The 20,785-nt window shown below is 47.5% G+C and overlaps 1 protein-coding gene across 1 annotated transcript; it reads right to left on the bottom strand.

The window, feature by feature from the left end:
* Positions 1 to 293: 293 nt before the first annotated feature.
* TMEM11 (transmembrane protein 11) lies at positions 294 to 14,732 on the bottom strand. The gene is made up of 2 exons (XM_063112243.1): positions 14,606 to 14,732; positions 294 to 1,189 (listed from the first exon to the last, which is right to left on the bottom strand). The coding sequence occupies exons 1-2, from the start codon at positions 14,668 to 14,670 to the stop codon at positions 673 to 675; spliced, it is 582 nt and encodes a 193-aa protein (XP_062968313.1). The 5' UTR covers positions 14,671 to 14,732; the 3' UTR covers positions 294 to 672.
* Between the last annotated feature and the right edge of the window lie 6,053 nt (positions 14,733 to 20,785).

The following is a 20,785-nucleotide window of genomic DNA, read 5'->3' as shown; positions in this document are numbered from 1 at the left end:
TGTGACCTGTAGGCCTTGCCCCCTGATCCCACCATGTCCCTCAACAGCACATTAGCAGTGCTGGCCTTGGAAACGATGAGGACAAGGAGCCAGGAGACTGCTTCTGGGCAGGGTTTGGCCTGAGGACCACCTCGGATCGAGGCCCATTCTTGCTGCAGTGGTGACACCAGGCTGCAGCAGAGAGCAGGGTGGCTTCCACAGTGCCTGCTGGTTCCACGTGCAGGCTACCACTCAGAGCAGACGTGCAACAGCAAGCTCCAGACAGTGTCATGGACAGAGAGAACAGCAGGAGCCGAAATTCTCATAATTTTAATGGTCGATAGCTTCTGGTTGGCTCTGGATGGTACAGTTAAACAACATACTTAAAGACCCCCACCCCCCAAAGCGCGTTCACACCCCCTCAGTAGCGTTTGCTTTCATCAGCACTCCACTGCCCGATCAGACTTCCACAGCCTCAGACCCCCTCTTCGGTTATGGAAATCCACACCTTAGTGTAATGAGTTGAAAAGTCCCTTGGTACACCCGTGATCTGTGTTATTTTTAAAAAATAACAAATATTAAACCAAACACCTTCCCAGGCTCACAGAGCAAAAAATGTTACTGTGGCAATCTGAATACTCTGTTGTCACCCGTGGGCTGGGTTGTTTTGCTTCTCTCCCTGTTCTACTGAAATCATACTGCATAGAGTTCGTAAATCTTCTTTACACAGTACACCAGGGCGGCCAGTGCTATCGTGTTGTGAAGTCTCTTTCTGTGCAGGTCGTCCTTCCGGACCAGCACCACAGGGGTGGAGGAGGTGAGTGTGTGCAGAGGCAGGCGGGACAGTTTATAGGCATCGTACTCCACTTGGTACTTGCAGCACGGGTCAAACTGCCAGGAGATTCCGTAGAGGGCACAGCAGGACAGGCTCAGCACACCAGCGGGCAGGGAGATGTAGTGGGAATAATCTAAGGGTAATGCCAAGGGGGTGAAGAGGCAAGCGGTGCCCGCCAGCACAGCCGTCTTGTGCAGGCAGTTGCCCACAGTGATCCAGCGAGCTGTCTCATCACCGATGCGGGTGGGCTCGATCACAATGTACTTGTACTGGGCTTCCAGGGCCTGCTCCAGCTCGTACTCAAACTGGTCCTGGGCGTTCTCCCCATTGTAGATCTCGTGCACGATGTAGCAGTCCGTGGCCGACAAGCTTACCCTTTTGATGGAGGGGATGGGAGAGAGAGACACACAATAGTTAGGCTGAGAAGCACTTTACTGTGTTCCTTTAAGCCACTGAGGGAAGTCTGGGCCTTCAAGACTAAGCCCACAAGGGCACATCTCACTTATGTTTTTACCTCCTTTAGAACCTAACACACAAGACAGTAAGGATTTTTTTTTTCGAAAGAATAAAATAGTGATGTCTGACAAGATGGCAGGCGGGTCATCTCTGTAGCGTCTCTGGCAGCTGGCCTGATGCAGTGCACTAGCAGGTCTGTGCGTCAGCAAAGCAACCCAGGGGCACAGGCAGCCTTCAGCACACAGTTGCACGCACACAACACAGCTGACACACAAGGCTGGCAGCAGGAAGCTTCTCTCGGTTAATCAGAGTAACTGCAGGAGGGTTTCTTTGGTGGAAATCAACAGACCCCTGGACCAGATCATGCTAAACACCCCACCCTTTGCAGAGTTCAAAAGCAGGCATCCTTGGCCTGAAGAACAAAAGATAAAAATGGACCGCTTCACCTTGGGGGACTAAAACCAAATCCCTCTGGCCCTTCCAGGAGGACTGCACAAGCCCTCAGTGCCCTTCACAGGCTGGGGCCACAGCCCACTGGATCCACCTCGCCACCACAGAAAGGGGTCCTGGCCAGAACAGGAGATCAGGAACACCAGCCCACTGCATGGGAAAAGCAGACAACACCTCAAGAACAGTAGTGGCTCTCAAATTTAGTGAGCAGAAGAGACACCTGAGGGGCTTCTTAACCATCCAGCCCAGAAAATGCCACCAATTTTGACCCTGTAGGCCCAGGACTCTGTCTCACCAGAAACTGCTGTTTCATAGAAATCCTCTTCAAGGAGCTGATCTGATCCCCAACTTTCCCCCTGGAACAGAATGGACAACATGACCCTAACCAGCTGAAGAGCAAGCCAGAACTATACAGAAGGCTCAGCTCTGCATCCAGGCCAGACAGCAGCCTGGCCTCAGCCCCAGCAGTGACCATGGGTTGAAGTGGCATTTTAGGTGGTTTGGGGATTCTTGGATTGAGGCCTCTCCAGTACAAACTTCCCACCAAAAGCAGAATCTTTTCAGACCTGTGAGGGACAAACCTAAATACAGGGCTTGTTCCAGCCTGATAAGGTCTTTCTGAATCTCCATACTGTCATCTAGCATATTCTGTTTCTCCTAGCCTTACGCTATCCACTCATCTGACAAGCCTTCTCTGTCCCAGCCTCTGACAGGGAACTGCTAGACACAGCTCTGGAGGCTAGATCAACATTTTTAACCCACATTATTACTATCCAGGCTGTGTAGAACCATTTTGTGTTATAGGCCTCAGTGAAAAGACCCTTCCCCTCAGCAACCCCTGATCCCTAGGCTGGTCAGACCCCATGACAAAGGAGATGAGGCCCCCGGGACCTGGTAGTCACTGCTCCCCTGCGCAAGTCCATACCCCTCCAACTGGGGGGAGGGGGGTTTGCCACAGTGTACCAGGCCACTCAAGGGTCAATGTGGCCCATGTATCTGCAGCTCTAATTGTCATTAACAGGAATTGGACTCCTTCAGTGGCCAACAAGAAGTAATAGCCCTAAGTGCAAACAGACAGGAAGGGCCAGCCTACTCGGCCTGTCCCAGACATGCAGAGGAAAGCCACAGGGTAGATAGGCTCAGAGCTATCTGGCCAGTGGCCATAAAACAGTAGTGCCCAGCTTAGTTGTTTAAAGCAAGGTTACCCCCAGAATCTCAGTTCAGCATTAAGGTCATCCCAACCCTCTTTGAAAGATGGAAACAATTATATGTGAAAGGTGTGGAAATGGGATTGTCAGGAGCAAACTTTAAGGAGAAAGGATGGGTGATTTTAGAGTACGATGGCCCATAGAGACTGTCCCCAGTTGTTGCTCCCAGGCAGGATTCAGCACTTCAGCATTCGGCACTTTAGGATTTGGCACTTTAAAAGCTACTGTTTGCAAATAAGCAAACCTAAGAGGCAGAGTTTCACTTTAGTTGGATGAACAACTGATTAACACTTGCTATTAAAAATGAAAGTCACTGGTAATGGGCTGAGGCACGGGACTCCAGTCCCAAGTGGGATTCAGGCAAAGGGAACTTTTTATCCTGAAAAAGTACTACAATCAAACTGGGCTAAGGCAAAGGCTTCTAATTAAATCATAGCCCTAATTAAATGGTGTGCACTGGGGAGAAATCAGGCCCCACGGGGTTGGACAAGAAGCCGACTAAACATGGGCCTTGCCAAAGCAGCCTGCTACCACGTGCCAGTAGTCGGGGGCTGCCTTTCCAGGGGTAAATTAATAAGCTGTTTCTCTAATACTGTGCTGGAAGCTTACGAGATGGGAAACATAGGATTTTTCCCTTAAAAGTCCTTTTTTGGAGTTTCTCCATTTGATTTTAATTCAGAGGCGAGAGGAGTAAGAGGGAGGTTGTTCCAGTTGTTACTGCCAGACAGGATTCAACATTTTAAAAGCCACCTTTAGCAAACAAGTAAGCAAACCTGAGGCAGGGTTTCACTCCAGTTGGATGAACAATTGAGGACTGGTAACACTCTCATGTGGTCCAGTTAAAAATGAGAGTCAGTGGCAATAGGCTGGCTATGCCCCCAAGTGTGGAGAGAGGGGCAGGGGGATTCCAATCCCAGGTGGGGGCATTCCTGGCTACGAGATTTCCTTTGCAGTTTCAAGTCCATCACCTAAGAGAGGTAGAGGGAGTCAAAGAAGAACATGGGACAGGAGCCAAACCATGCACCAATCAGTGAAGCCGAAAAGGAGTTGCTTCCAAGTCAGCTGTGTGTCCTGTGCACTATCAAAGCGAGGGTCAGGCGTCAAGAGGCGAGCTTTAATCCCTCTGGAACACTCAAAGCAAAACATGGATGTCAAGTTGGGGTTACAGAATATTCTCGCCAAAACCCAAATCCACCCCAGTGTCATGCCCTTCTCTGCCCAGCAGGCCTGCAGCCATCCTAAATGTAGTGAAAAAACTGTTCACCCCAGTAAGGAAATTCCAGTTGAAAACCCAGCACCTGGAACAGACTGCTCCATCTGGGAAACACATTAGTGGGCAGATCCCACCTCCCCTGACCCCTAAATGCTCACCAGCTCCCTGCAGCCTCACCCCCTGCAAGCCCAGCTGGCATCCCTATCTACCCAGGCCCACTCCTCCCAACCCCTCTGCAGCAGCGGGCTCCCTCTGGTTCCTTGGGCAGCCATGGTAGACAAGGCTACCTCCTATCATTTGTTAAGACAGATTAGTGGGTACATCTGCGAGTCCCAACATGCCCAGAAGTGAGTGAGAGGCCACCTCCAGGCGCTCACTGCACACGGAGTGACAGCGAGCAGACAAGGGCAGTCACTCCTGGGTCAGTGGTGTTCGGTCCTCACTGGGGCCTGGGCATCCTCTGCCCTTGGCTGTGGGCAGTCTTTGGAACACCACAGCTTTGAGCGAGCAAGTTTAGACACAGGTGCGCTCACCCAATACACACATCCCAATACACAGTTGCACAGATCAGCTCCCCACTGCCTGCCAAAGCATTGCCTTGGCTTCCTGGAGCCCCAGTGTGTTAATGTGGGTAGGTCACTGCCCTCCTATCCACTAATATAAACATGGGATTTAAAACAACTACACATGGCAGGAAAACAAAAGAACACAAGCCAAACGGAAGGAACTTTCCAGGCGCCTTCAAACAAGGGCAGTCTCTAAAGTCAGCCCAGTAGGCAGTGCCACCCTGCATGCCTGCCCTGAGACTAGAGACTCCCAAATTTGGCTTTTAAAGCCAATTGAGCAAAGGTATTCTTGGTTTCCACCGGGCAAGAATAAAATCTGAAGTCTAGACAAGTAAATTTCCAGGACCCTACACTGACATACAAGGAGATGGCAAGGTTCAAACCAAAAAAATGAAAAAAACCACAGACACACATGAAGCAGGAGGATTCCTTTGCTGGAGTCTACCCAACACAGGCCGAGCTGTCAGCAACCCACCCTTCCCATACGCTGGCAGGAGTGGGACACTGTCTGCAATGCTGCCTGGACCCCTGAATCCCTGGGTTCAGGTCTGCACTGCTGACATGGACTGCTGGACTTCTGGTACTTCCGACACTGGTGGCTGAGCACTCCTAGGAGAGAGCCATGTCCAGCCAGCACCAATTACTCCTGCACCACCCATGCATAGCTTGATCTGCTTCTGGGTCAAACGTAACCTAACTAAGGTGAGAACCCAGCTGGAAAGGTACCTTGAACCATCTCACAGCATCTCCAGCTCACCCCCAACCTGAACCCTGGTACATGGAAGCAGATTTTTTAAAAAGTAATAACTAGCTGGAATCTTGAGCTCTGGGCTTCCTAAGGGACTGTATTTTTTCTTTTCATTGCAGGAGTGAAATGACCAGTAAGAGAGAATAGAGAGTCTATGTTTAAAAAGAAGGTAGCACTGATAAGAGGAACGCCTCCAAGAAATCGGGTTAAGGGGAAAGGCAAGGCACAGAACCATGTTTATAGTATGATCTCTGTAGTGTATCTTTTTGAAAAGTATCTGTTTGCTTTAACATGCACAGAACATTTCTGGAAGGCTACACAAAGACCTGAGAATTATGACTGTGACTAGGGAGGGAACCAAGAAGCTTGGGAAAGAAAAGGGAGGGGAGTTCCTCTTTACTTAACTTTTGATCCTTTTGAATTTGGCACAACCTCTGGTACTTAAGGAGCAAGGTTCCCGTCCGGCATACACTTTGCCTGCACTGAGGACACCTGGCTGTCTCTGGACCTTCAGCGCTGGGGAGCAGGACCCCAGCCTGTTTAAGCCCCAGGAAGAGCCCACTGTGCTGGTGCAGTGCACTTGGCACTGGGCGTCCTGAGCCTGCCTCCCCCACTCTGCCTTCCATAGAGTCGGCTGCAGGCCCTCTTCTCTCCACCTCTGAGCTGAATGGAATCACCTCTGGTGGCGGTCAGCAAAGGAATGTCCCAGGAATGCTGGCATTCTAGGCAAAAGGCAGCCATAATGAAAACTCAACAGGACCAACTCCATGTCCCCTCCGGGATCTGGGCACCCTGTGCGTGTGCCCACCTGCCCAGGGTCGGCCCTGTGCTCCACCCCACGCCACCTCAAGGCCAATAGAAGCAATCTCAAATGCGGGGCTCCCCAAAGTCAGAGGCTCCTCCCCAGATGTCAAGAGATGCCTGGGAAGGTTCAGGGAAGCACTGTTTGGTGAGAGCGGCAGATGACCGACAAGAGAACTAAATCTCCAAGAGTGAGAATGAGGGGAGCTCCAGCCGCTCTTGTCTCTGCAGTGGAACCCCTCCCCCGTGAGGGGACACGCGCAGCCAGACACCTCTCCTACACGTGCTACAGCAGACAAAGCTGAAGGATGTGCCACTTAGGACTGTCTCCATGTCCAGGGAACTAGGAAGAAGCACAGGGAGATGGCACAGCGCTCACCAGTGAGGCACCTCTGCCCGGGGAGGGACGTGTGCGCAGAGGCAATGCTACTCTTCTACTTCTTAAGCTGAGCAGTGAGCGCATGGGTTTATTACTTTTTTAAAATTGTGATAAAATATTCATAACATAAAATGTACCATCTTAATCATCTGAAGTGTACAGTTCAATAGTGTTAAACACATTCACACTGTTGTACAATCTCCAGAGCTTTTTCATCTTGTACAACTGAAACTGTACCTACTAAACACGAACTCCCCACCCCGCCCCAGCCCCCGCAGCCACCATTCTGCTTTCCCTCTCTGAATCTGACTACCCTAAGTACTTCCTGTAAGTGTCCTTCTGTGTCTGGCTTATTTCACTCAGCATAATGTCTTCGAGGTTTATCCACGTTGTGGTGTGTGCCAGAACTGCCTTACTTTTTTAAGGCCAAATAATATCCCTCTATACGTATACACAGTTTGTTTATTCATTCATTTGCCAATGGGCACTTGGGTTGTTTCCGCCTATTGACTACTGTGAATAACGCTGCTATGAACATGGGTGTACAAATACCCGTTTGAGTCCCTGCTTTCGATTCTTTTGGGTATATATCCACAATTGGAATCCCGGGATCATATGGTAATTCTATTTTTAATTTTCTGAGAAACATGCATGATGTTTTCCATGGCAGCTACACAATTTTACAAGCCACCAACAGCGCACAAAGGTTCGTTTCTCCATATCCTCACCAATACTTGTTATTTTGTTTTGTTTTGTTTTGTTTTAAATAGTAGCCATCCTAATGGGTATGACGTGGTACCTCACTCTGGTTTTGATTTGTATTTTTTTTTTTTTTTTTTTTTGGTGGCTGGCCAGTAGGGGATCCCTTGACCCTGGTGTTACAACATGGCACTCTAACCAACTGAGCTAACCGGCCAGCTCAATTTGTATTTTTTAATAACAGCTTTATTGTGATAGGATTCACAAACCATACAATTCACCCATATAAAGTGTACAAGGGTACTTCAAAAAGTTCGTGGAAAAATAGAATTAAAAGATAATATGAATCTTTCCATGAACTGTTTGAAGACTTCTCATACAATTCAGTGGCTCAGCACTTCCACAGAGTTGTGTGACCAACACCATAATCAATTTTAGAACATTTTCATCACTTCAAAGAGAAACCATGTACCCACTAGCGGTCACTTCCTATTTCCCCCAACATTTCCCAGCTCTTGGCTACCACCAATCTGCTTCCTGATTCCATGGACTTGCCAATTCTGGGCATTTCAGAAAAATGGAATCATACAATAGGTGGTCTTTCGTGACTGGCTTCATTCATTTAGTATTTTGTTTTTAAGGGTCATCAAGTTGTAGGATGTTTATTACTTTTTACATGTTATAACTCTTGACGTATTTGACATAATTTTTAAAAATCTAAGACAAGCTAAATGGGTGGAAGTAGCAAAGGTACTATGCATGAAAAAAGGAGACTGACCATGGTTTTTCTTCAGATGGTGGTCTAACAGTTACTTTTACATTTTATTTTTCTTCATACTTTTCTGTATGTTTCAAAAAAATAAATAAACATGTTCTTTGTTTATAATGGGAAAAACAATTATAAACTTTTTCTTTAAAAAAAAAGTCCCATTTGACAACCCTGTATCCCTTGGGGTGAAGGGACCAGATATCCATGGGCCTCTGATGCCAATGAGAGCAGTAGGCGGCTCACTTCCTGCTCCAGAACCTTCCCAGTGCCCATGGAGAAGCCACAGGGAATGAGGCCACCAGCTGAGTCTGGTATGCAGGTAGCACGCTGGTCTCACACCCCTGCAGTCTGCAGTCGTGCCGGAGAAGAGGAGAAGGAGAATTCCATTTCCCTGTTTCACACAAGTAAGCGCTGGCCAAGCTGCCCTCACTTTCTGGTTTCGCTAGAACCAGAAGAACCAAATCTAACTGTAGTGGAAGCATTTGCTCTAGGCCCACGCCCTGGAGTGAGGCCCTGGGCTCACAGGCAGGATTCAAGTGTGAGCTCACATCTAAAATACAAGGGACACTGATTTGAGCTCCTTAAAGGCAGAGACTATGTTTTCATCATGGTATCCCCAGCACTGGGCCTGAATGTAACAAGTTCCCAAAAGACATCAGTGGAAGTACATTTGTAATAAGTTGCAGGAGAAAAACACTTAAGGCAGTTAAGAGAACTGGTGCCTGAAAAATTAAACTAAGCCCATATGTCAGGTTGCTTTTCACTTGATTAATGTGGTCACTTGAGCACCTATGATAGGTGAGGTGTTGGACTCTACCTCTACACCCCCGAGGTCTAGGAAAACCCACTTTTGGCTAACCAAGAATTGCTTTCTCAGGAGCTCAAAGAAAGCCGGAAGATTAAGCAGTAAAATCCTATGCTGCAAATTTAAAGGCCATTTAGAACAGAAAGGCATAGGCATACAGCCCCGCATATTGAGAAGGGTTCCCGACAGTCCAAGGCACTTTCACAGGGCACCTGACACTTTCATCTGTTGCAGAGAAAACCATGCGCAAGAAGACACTTTCCTGCTCTGTGCACTGGTAACTGAGCAGCTCCTCTGCTTCGGAACAAGAACACAGTGCACCGAAGGTGGGAGTCAAAAGAGGCCTGGATGCAAGGTCCCTCTCAGTTACTTACTGGCTTTGTGTCCAAGGGCAAAACACCTTACTTCTTGGAGCCAATTTTCCTCATGTCAAATGGGGCCAAAGGCCCTGGCTCTCCTAGAATACTCCAGTGAAGACGGGACATAGGCAGGGTGTCAAACCAAAGGTGACAGGGGCAAAGCACCACCCCAGTGTAAGGCACGTGTGGCTGTTCAAATTAGTTAAATTTAGATAAAACAAAAACTCAGTACCTCAGACACACCAGCCACATTTCAAGTGCTCCACAGCCACACGTGGCTAATGGCTGCCCTAACAGACAGCAGAGACACAGAACAGTTACCATGGCAGAACATTCTATTGGACAGCCCTGATCCAAAGAACTGTTATGGCTTTCCAACTTGGGCCTGGAAGAATGGCTCCTGCAAAGAAGAGTGGAGAGAAAAAGGGCCGTTCTGTCATCAACAAGGTGGTGACCCAAGAATCCACCATCAACATTTGCAAGTGTATCCATGAAGGGACCTTCAAGAAGTGTTTCCCTTGGGCACTCAGACAGATCTTGAAATTCACCATGAAGGAGATGGGGACTCCGGATATGCACACTGATACCAGGCTCAACAAATATGTCTTGGCCAAAGGAATAAGGGATGTTGCACACTGTAACCATGTCTGGTTGTCCAGAAAACGTAATGAGGATGAAGATTCACCCAACAAGCTCTGTACTTTGGTTACTTACTTACGTACCTGTCACCACTTTCAACAATCTGCAGTCAATGTGGATGAGAACTGCTGATTATCAAAGTTATGAAACTGCCTTTGAAAGTATTTCAACATACTTTGAAATAAAGTATGAAACCTACACAGTTATTCACTTTTCCCAAGAACTCTGTGCCCATAAAGCTGCTGCAGGCACCACGGACAGAAAACAGTGGCAGCTGGGAACTCCCTGGATGTGCCAGCTCTCATGGAGCACTTCCCACCTCTGCCACTGCCCCTCGCTCACTGGAGAACATGCACGCCCACAGGCCCAGAACAGAGAAGCCAGCGTGGGCTTGGCCTCTGCCACCTCCTTACCTCCCTGGACCATCTTCAGAAAGGTGGGCCTTGGCTGGAATGTGGCCTGAAGCACTGAACTACTGAGGCACAAATTAATGCAGCTGGGATCCAGACCGCTTGAGTGAATCAAGGAAAACAGCTGAGCAGAACTCCACAACTCACAGTGGCTAAACGCAGACAGACGTGGGCGCAAATCCTGTTATCTGCTCATCCATCCAGATGAGGAGGAAAGAAAATGTCCACCACATATAAGAGCCAGAATGGGAGTTTTTCCAGAAAAACTACCCCAAAACCCTAGTTCTCAGCTCTAAAAGGGAAGGATCAGATCAGAAAGGGGTCTGTCACCCCAGGAATGTGAACCAACCTGCCCATATGGCTTGTGGTCCATCTGTTCACTGGAACAGTTCACGGGAACTAAGCCCTCCATCAGCATCTGGGACCATGTACATCTGAGTTCACGGATAAAAGCAAAGCTCTCGAATAGGAGGGTGAGGTCCCAGGGAATAAAGCACGGTATTGAAAGATGTGGAAGTAATCCCACAGACTGAAGGCCCAAAAGATGCTGGGGCAGACAGCTGCACAAACGAGGAGAGAGAAAGCCACAAAAAATAATTTAACCCTAACAACCTGAACATTTAGTTCAGTGCGCCTGGCCCTTTGAACACCACAGGCTGCTGTGCATCGTGACCAAAAGCAGATCAAGTATATCCTCATGTGATTACAGAAAAAGGAACTCAGAGCACATAGCTATACTCACATTCCAACAATCACGGAGGAGAACTCAGGGATGCCCAGGGGCCCTGAGAGAGTGAAGCCAAGCAGCCCAAGTAAGACAGGCGGGGCTATCTGTGAGCTGGTCAGAACTTGCACACAGGTGGCAGAACACACAGATACCTGCACTGTGCTTTCCTAGACGGGCAAGTGTGTCTCAAAGACGCTGACAGGACAAGTGGCAATCTGTTTGATGTGCTCGCTGCCAGTGTGCTGAATTTTGGACAAGAATTCAGGTTACAGCTCAGAGTCTGATGTTCTCATTACAAACATTGTTGATTCCCTAGATTTAATGGAGTGGAGAGAAAAATCAACATGCAAGCTGCTGTCATTTTGCTATTACCACCCTTCCTATTTTAGTCTAGATCAGTACTGTCCATATCAATAGAACTTTCTGTAATGATGGAAATGTTCTATCTGTGCTATCCAGTATGGTAGCCACAAGCCAAAAGTGGCTATTGAGCACTTGAAATGTGGCTAGTAAGACTGAGGAACTGAATTTTTCATTTAATTTTAATTAATTTAAATTTAATTGTCACATGTGGCTAGTGACTACTGAATTGCTGTGTTAATTCAATAATTCAGCTCTAATTCTAGAGCTGTGTTTCTAGACTCAAGAACAAGGTACAGGAGGAGCCCATACAATGCATGCTCTAAGATGGACCATCATCAAAACACAGCTAATGACAGTAATACTTGTGGACAATCTGGCACCAGGCAGGAACTTTAAATACAAAGTTTGCTTCAGAGGTTACAGCTACTGGCAAATCTGGTAAATTTGCCCAAAGTGTTGCTCTGCTCCAGGCCCTGCCCCCGAAACAATGTATCCTTCAGTTTCAGCATAAAATGCATGCCAACCAAGTTGTATGAGTCCATTTCTGTTGCTTCTAATAGAACACCTGAAACAGGGTAATGGATAAAGAAAAGAAGTTTATTTCTTTCAGTTTTGGAGGCTGGGAAGGTCCAGGGGGCACATCTGGTGAGGGCCTTCTTCTGGGTGGGAACTTCCTACAGGGTCCCGTGGTGACAGAGGGTAGCACATAGCAAGAGAAAGGGAAGAGCTCTCTCATGTGCTCCTTAGAAAGCCACCAGTCCACACCCACGATAGATCATTACTTCACAAATGAATTATAATCCATTCACAAGGACACAGTCCTGATGATCCAATCACCTCTCAAAGGTGATTGGATCATCTTTCAAATATCATAATCAGACTTCCCACCCTCTTAACACTGTTGCAGTGGGAATCAAGTTTCTAACACACGAACTTTTAGGGAACACATTTGACCCATAGCACAGGTGTATACAGCAATTTGGGAAAGTGCTCTCATAATGCAGAGCTGAGACTGAGTCAGCACAAATGTGACATGGAACAAAGTCACTTAAGAGAGGCATAAACAGTCTACTTTAGTCATAAGAGCCAATACACTTAGACCTCATAATCTACGGTGGTGGGAAATCAATTAATTCAGCCTATGCTGCCTGAACAGTAATCCCACCAATTGAGCAGGAAAGGAGGTGTGCCCAGACATCAGCTAGCTTAACCCAGCAGCAGGTTGTTTCCATCTCCTGCTCAGTGTAGGAGGATCTTAGGAGAACCTGGGCTCATACAAATGACTTTTCCAACAGGACCTGACTAAGGCTTCCAGCAAAGGCAGAGAGGTAGGCTCCAGCCACACCATGTTATCTGCCAGGGCAGATGGTGACACCCAAACCACAAAACCAGATGCCTCCTTACTGGCCAACACACAACATCTGTATTTGTGAGTAGAGCGTTCAGTTCAGGCCAAAGATTGCAACCTGAACACCTACAGAGACCAAGCAGGTAACCGGTATGAGTCAAGCTGTCAGGTGAGGAATGATGAACTGGAGAGCACTTGCCCGGACCAAAAACAGTCAGCCACTACCCGGCTTTTCAAGGACAGTGCTACGTGAAATCTGTTGGCAACTAATTTAAATTCTCTTAAAAATTGTTGAGGCTCAATAATCAAGGACTAGATTCAGCCTATGGGCTGCTGGTTTACAAACTCCATTTTGAATTAACACTTGTGTCAAGCCAAAGGAAAAATAGTTCCGAATATCTGTTTCCTTTGATCAATAAAAGCTTAACTTTTGAGGACAAGGCTCCTGTACCTTATCTGGGGCACTCCATTTGGCTCCTCTAGTTGTTTTTATCCAATGAAGAAGAACGCCGTTCTTTCTGATGCTCCAAGTTTTCTAAATCGGTTATTTCCTATTACTAAAGGATTAATGTTTGCATTAAAGATCTTGAAAATGTTTGCTAGTTTTTAAGGACATTCGGAAACTACGGAGGTAACTTCAATGGTCCAACCTGTCTAAGAAATAACAAGAGGAAGTCAGAAAAACAAAAATATGTTTGCCACTGCTTTTCCAAGGAAGAGGAAATGAAGAATGGACAACGTTCAGTAACTCAGAGCTCAAGAATAAAATGCAAGCTAAAGAATTCTATCACAACTGCCAAACAGGAACCGTCTTCAAGGCTGGGAAAGCCGTTCGCAGGCAAGAGCAATGAACATGGGATGGAATCAGTCAAAGAAAAGGAATAACGCAGAGTGGCTGAGAGAGAGGACTCTTCTGTTTAGCAGTCCTTACCCAAAAGACAGAAAAAAAGCAAAGACAAAACTTTCCTTTCTTGCTGATCTCTGCTATACCAATCAAGCCTCAGCAGAACGGATAGGACAGTTTAATCCAGGTGACTCCACCAATATATATCCTCTCCCAAACTTCTATTGGTCGAAGAGCTTCTAGTGGCTTCTACTAGCTGAAACTGCCTTCCAGAAAAGCAAAAACTGCAAATTCAACACGAAACACGGGAACTAGTCCAATCTCTTCTTCTAGAACTCGAGCTCTATCTTGGAGGAAACACGCTTCTAGCTCTCTACCCACACATCATTCATTAAGAAAGGTCACTTTAAAGGGCTTCGACGGCAGGGGCGCTTGCAGAGAACCCTCGAAAAGTCGCAAGAATCGCCCCTCGAGGAAGCGGCCGGCTCTCGGCCCGGGAGAGACACAAGTGGGGAGGGTTAAGGCTCGGCTGGTAAACGTGCAGATCGCACAGCCCTTCGCACAGCCGGCTCGCTTTGGGGTTTCCCGTTCCTCCTCCCGACATGTCGGGGACCAGGACCGCCACGCGCGCGGCCAAGCGGGGCGGGAGCTTCGGACGCCTCCCGGCCTGTGGGCAGCTAGGCGGGTCCCCGGGGCCTGCGCGGGACACCCGGTCCTCCCCACGCGGCCCGGCCTCGGCCACGCCCCGCCGGGCCCACCTCGCCGGGCGCTGCCAAGGCCCCCTCCCGTGCGCCCTCCTGTGCGCCCTCCGTGCTACGCCGAGGCCGCTTCGGCCCAGCTCCCGGCTCCTCCCGGACGGGGACCCGTGTGCCCGACGGGGGCCCGGGAACAGCGGGGAGCAGAGGGGGCCGGGGGCCGACGGCAGGAGAGCACTGCGGCCCCGGAGGCCCCGCTGGGCTACCCGCTCCTGAAGCGCCTGCCCGGGAGCAACAGGCCTCGGCCCTCACCTCTCTCGGGCGCTGCCGCCGCTGCTGCTGCCTGGGCCGAGACGCCTCCTTCCCCAAGCGGCCATCTTGGAGACACTCCGCTCGCCAACGTCTCGCGCCAGGGCGGCCTCGGGAGCGCGGGCGGGCCGGAGGGAATTGTAGTCCGGCCCCCAGCCCGGGGCGGCGCGGCGGGCGGGCGCCGGGCGCCGCGGAACTACAAGGCCCACAATGCTGCGCGCCGGAAGCCGCCCGGCCGCGGGCTGCGCGCATGCGCGGGGCGGGCGGCAGGAGCGGTCCTGGTTTAGGGCGCCACTCAGGAATTGGAATCCCCGGGGTCGCCGACTGGGAGTCCCGGCCGCTACACTCGCCGGCACGTCCTGCGTAGCGAGAGCGAAGAGCGGAAGGAGAGGGGAGAGCGGAGCGCCCCCGACGCCCGGAGCGTCGCGCGGGAGGCGGCGTGGCCCCCGCCGCTCCTGCTCGCCCCGCTGCCCCCGCGTCCAGCCCCAGCCCCTCGGCCTCTGCCCTTCACAGCCGCCTCGGCCCACTAAGGTCATCGAGGGACGGGAGGTGCCGCCCGGGCCCTCCTCCGAGGCAGACGCCGCTCCTGCTCCATCCCCCCAAATTCTCTGAAGTCCGAGGATACTTTGGAGACCAAGCCAGACGCCGTCCCGGCTGCCACGGAGGTCCCGCTGCTTGCAGGTGCAGGCTGCTGGAGGAATCTGAAAGCGGAAAAGAGAAACAGCTGCAATGTGTGCTAATGTGTGAAGGAAATAGGGGGGTTGAGAAAAGCCTGTTTGAGGTAGGGCCACCAGGCCACTGCTTGAGATTCAGTCCCTGTTACAGTCACACTCCTACCCTGGCTGTAGCAGCGTGAACATAGTCTCATATGTCAGTATTTCTGAAGGCATGTGCTGGGCAAATCATCCCGCCTGACGAGAACCCTGCCCCGGGACCCGCCATTTCCCTGTCTGGACGCTGCAGTAAAGAGTCAGGGTCAGGATGGGCCAACCAGAACCCAGAGATTCCTAGACGCTGCATCTCAGGCTTATGGACTGTCTGGGGTGATCCCTTACAGTTTGTGAACGTCTAAGTCCCTCTCCTGCTCCCACAAACAACGTTGCTAGACATATTTGTTGATCTTGTAAATATTTGCGCAAAACTAATACAGAAATCAGATTCAGAGCGGGGAAGAAGCACAGCCCCTGCTGTCCACACTTCAGTCTAGTGGACGTTGGCAAGTCAGAGCCGAGGGCTGGCAGGTGTGGACGTGATTCTCTCATCCTTGAGGATTCCTCTGCATTTCTTTCTAGTTCACATTCTACAGTAGCTTTAGCTGCTCTCGCAGTCTCTCATTACCTACAGGGCGTAATTTAAGCTCCTTACCACAATCTAGAAGCCTTTCCTTAGTTTGGAGGTCGTCTACCTCTCCAATTTCAACCGCCTCCCTTTTCTGCCTGGAATTTGCTATGCTAGTATATTCAGGAGTTTTATGGGTCCACGGATGTTCTATGCTTTCCTTAAAATGCCTTTTCCTCCCAGCCAACTTTTATGCTTCAATGTCTTGGACCTGTCTGGTCTTTGGGAAGTACCTGGTCTTCCAGTTGAGTCATACAACCCCGCCTCCAAGTGTCAACGTGTAGCACGTGCTAGAGACCTCTTAAGGATTACCATGTTATCATGTCACTACCTGTGGATATGTCTGTCTTTTCTCTGTGCCAGCGTGGTGATTAAAAGGGTATACTAAGGATTCTAGAACAACCCTGAAGCATGGCTCCACACTTCTGGATCAGGGTCTGTTTATATAACTACTCTGTTTCTTGGCTTCCTTGTTTACAATATGGGGATCATATTAGTAACCCACCGCCCCCCCAGGATTGCTATTAGTATGTCATGAGATGATACTCCTATAGAACTTAGAAAAAGAGAGCACAAGGTAACAATAACAACTGATTGTTATGTGATGCCAAGAACTCTTCACAACAACTTTATGAAAGTGATACTGTTATCAACATTCTTATTTTGCAAATGAGGAAATAGCGTTACAGAGGACCTGAGTGACTTGCCACAGTCACGCTGCCAGTCAAGAATGGCACCAGGATTTGAATCCAGGCTGTCTGGTTGCAGAGATACAATATGCTACTGTGCTTCTCAGGAAAAGCTCCAGAAATGTCATTAATGAGGCAGTTCCAGGCTAGGGTCTAGTGCACAGATTAAATGTAAATGCTCAAACAACTGTGGACCTGGGATGATCTTTTCATCTCTCCAGCTCTTCTCTCTCCCTTTAACTTCTAAATGGCCATCTGCCTCCAATCTGCCAACTTGAGCTGAAATCCCCACAATGTTGTTGTGTCTTGATCATTTAGTGCACAGACATTGTCTGGAAGGTTCATAGGCAGGTTGATGTATTAACTGAGCATCTACTGAGGGCACATCCTGGATGGTGGAAACTGGAATTCCAGAGGGCTCCCATGCAGTGGAGACTCCCAATGAGCCCCTCATGGCAGGGAGGCAGCCAGTGGGAAGGGCATGTTCTAGCTGGTACTCAAAAATAACCTGCCACTTCTCATTCATTCTTTTTTTTTTTTTTTTTTTTTTTTTTAAAGATGACCGGTAAGGGGATCTTAACCTTGCTTGGTGTTGTCAGCACCACGCTCTCCCAAGTGAGCTAACCGGCCATCCCTATATGGGATCTGAACCCATGGCCATGGTGTTATCAGCACCACATTCTCCCAAGTGAGCCACGGGCCGGCCCCCACATTCATTCATTCTTATAGCAAGTCATTAGTGAGGGTATACTCCATGCCAGGCACTCTTAGGTGCAGAAGTGCAGCATTTAGTAAGATAAGCACTGTTCCTGGTCTCATGGACTTTACATTCCAGTGGAATAAACAACTAAATGAGTAGATATTTTCAGAGACTGGTAAGTACCAAGAAGAAAAGAAACAGGATGATGTAATGGAGTGACTTTGAGATCATGGGTAGTAAGAGAAGGTCTCTTTCAAAAAGGAACATTTGAATGGGACCTGAATGAAGAGAAAGTGCATATGTGAAGGGCTGGAGACAGAATGTTCTACACAAAGAGTAAATGCAGCGGCTCTCAAGTGTGAATGGGCTTGGTGTGCTCTCGTAACCAGACCAGGGTGGCTGGAGCATAGCGAGGCAGGAGTGGTACTTAGTTTGGCCTTGGTAAGTCTCTTCCTCTCTTTGAATTTCAGTCTTCTCAACTGTAAAATGGGAGTAATTTCACCTATATAAGAGTCAAATTAGAAAAAAAAAAAACACCCAAGGTATTTCAGACAGAAGGAATTTAATACAGGGTATTGTTTACAGAGGTGTTGGAAGGGCAGGAGAAACAAGGGAGCAATAAGGACACCCCCAGACTACTAACTGGAGGGAGCTGCTATGACCCCTAAGGCTGGAGGAGCAAAAGGAAAAATTGTGTTTCCAGAATTCATGATTGGGGCTGCTGAGCAGGAGTGCTGAGCTGCACTTGCTGGGGAACACTACTGACATGCAGCTACTGCCACCACTTTGGTCTGAGTTGCCATCAGGAGCCAGAGACTGAAATGGCTTTTCCCTTCCTCCAGTCTTCCAAACTCCCGCCAGTGCCTGCCATTGGCAGAGTCAGCTGACAGAGGAGTCTGGGAAATGTAGTTTGCAGGCTTCCAGCCCTGACCATAGAGTAGAGAGTACAGAAAAGTAGGGAAGAGTGGGGAAGTAGACAACAGATACGTTCACTTACCACCTCTCTTGCAGGGCTGTTTTGAGGGGTAGAAATGAGCATGCGCTCAAGATATTACACCTATTCTTATGCTTCAGCACACAGGAGCCATTCAGAGAAAAGCAAATCTTCCCCAGACATATCTTTGGTATAATATTTTTATAAAAAGTTTTGAACTTATGACTGAAAGCATCAAAATGAGCATTTTAAAAATAGAATTTTAATCCTGAATGGGTAACATTCACATAGCATAAAATTCAGATTACAAAAACAATATACAGTAAAAATAAGTTTTTCTTAGCCCATCTTCCCATTACCTAGTTCTCTCCATGTCAACACCATCAAGGTTCACTGGTACCTTATATGTGCCCTTTGCAGATATTCCACACACAGACAAGTCCATGCATGTATTAAAAACAATTTTATTCTTTTACTCAAAGGGTGCATATTATACACACTGCTCGGTGTCTTCTTTTTACTTTCACTTAACTGTATCTTGGAGACCACTCTACATCAGTACATATCTGGTTTGCTTTAACAGTACGTGCTATTCCATTGTTTAGATATGCTGTAATTTTATTAGCCAATCTCCCAACAGTATTTTACTATTTCACAGAGTTCTGCAATAAATATGCTTGCACAACTTCCTGGTGCCCATGTGCAAATATAAGTGTGGGATAATTTCCTGAAGAGAACATTCTGATAAATATTGCCAAACTGCCTTCTACTCCCACCAGCAGTATATGATAGCACCTGTTTTCCAACAGCTTCACCAGCACCATCTGTTAGCAAACGTTTTATCTTTGCTAATCTGATCAATAAAAAATTGTATCTGGATGGCCAGTTAGCTCAGTTGGTTAGAGCGTGGTGCTGATAACACCAAGGTCTGTGGTTCAATCCCCTGTATGGGCCAGCAAAAAAAAGAAAAGAAAAAGTATCTTGCTAAATGCATTGTGGTAGCCTTCGATCCCAGGACAAATAAAGGGCATTTATGGAAAAACAGGTAAAATCTGAAGGAAGTCTCAAGTTTAGTTAATGGTTATGTGCTAATGTTGGTTTCTTAGTTTTGACACATAGGCAAGATGTTCACATCAGGGGAGGCAGGCTGAGGGGTATATGGAACTGTACTATTTCAGCAATCTTTCTGTACATCTAAAATTATCCCCCAAAATGTTTCTTTTAAAAAATCTTATCTTGTTATATGTGAAATTTGCATTTCTCTTATTATGAGTGAAATTGAGCATTGTAAATATAATGCTCTTTTAAAATGGTGGTCTTAATAATGTTTATTTACTGAGATAAAAAAGTTACAGTTTATACACTTTTTCAAAATTTTGCTAACAGTACTTTTCTAATTCCTATCATCTGATACTGTGTTTATTATTCTCAGCCATTAATATGCACCTTCGATACCTTTTCCCCTCTGGTTGTGCACTTTCACTCTACAGATCTTATTTCACAATCACGTAAGTCATAACATACATATCAGATGAAACAATGTAGGGATGTATAAAAAAAGAGTTAATAATTCCCAGCCCTACCCCACACTGCTCTGATCCTAACAATATTAACAGTGCGATGTGCATCCTCTCCTTGTTCTAAAACATACACACACAGAGGAAAGAAGTGTATTTTTATTTTTTAGTAAAAATGGGATAAATATACACTTTGGCCTCTTGTATTTCACTTAATATCATATCATGGGCTTTCCTCCCAGATCAACATATATAGTTCTACTGTACTACTTATAATAATTCCTTACTTCCATAATATTCAGGAGTTTGGAAGATTATAATATATTCAAACTTCTTTTCAATGTGGATAGTAGCCACTGCCAATAATATTATAAAAATATCCTTCTACCTGCATCCTTATGAGCTGCTGCTTTTGTTTCTGTAGGATAGGGTCCTGAAGCAGTACTGCTGAATGTCAGAGTATGCACATTTTAATTTTAAGAGAAACTGCCAACATGACCTTGTATACAGAAAAGTCTTAAGGGATCTATCAGAAGTACTATTAGAACTAATAAGTTCAGCAGAGCTGCAGGATACAAGATCAAAATACAAAAATCAATTGTAGCTCTATACTATTGCAACGAACAATCCAAACAACGGAAATTAAAAACAATGTCATTTACAACATAACAAAAAGAATGAAATACTTACGATTAATTTAACAAAAGAAGTGCAAAAATTATATTCTGAAAACTACGAAACATTGTTGAGAAGAATTAAAGAAGCTCTAAATACAGAGACAGTCCTGACTTAACAAGGGTTCCACCGAGGATTTTTTGAGTTTTTGATGGGTTTATTGGGACGTAACCCCATTGTAAGCTGAGGAGCATCACGTCTTCATCTCGGGGCTCCCCACTGCCAGCTGGACATCGCCAGGCCCCTCTGGGCTGGCTCTGCCCCACCCCATGGAGGTGGCCCTTACCTGACCGGCACCTTTGAGGCTGGTCTTATACTCCACGTTATTGA

Source organism: Cynocephalus volans, chromosome 10, assembly GCF_027409185.1.
Source record: "Cynocephalus volans isolate mCynVol1 chromosome 10, mCynVol1.pri, whole genome shotgun sequence".
NCBI lineage: Eukaryota > Metazoa > Chordata > Mammalia > Dermoptera > Cynocephalidae > Cynocephalus > Cynocephalus volans.
Note: the sequence above shows the minus strand (reverse complement) of the source record. Positions and strands in the feature narration are given on the sequence as shown.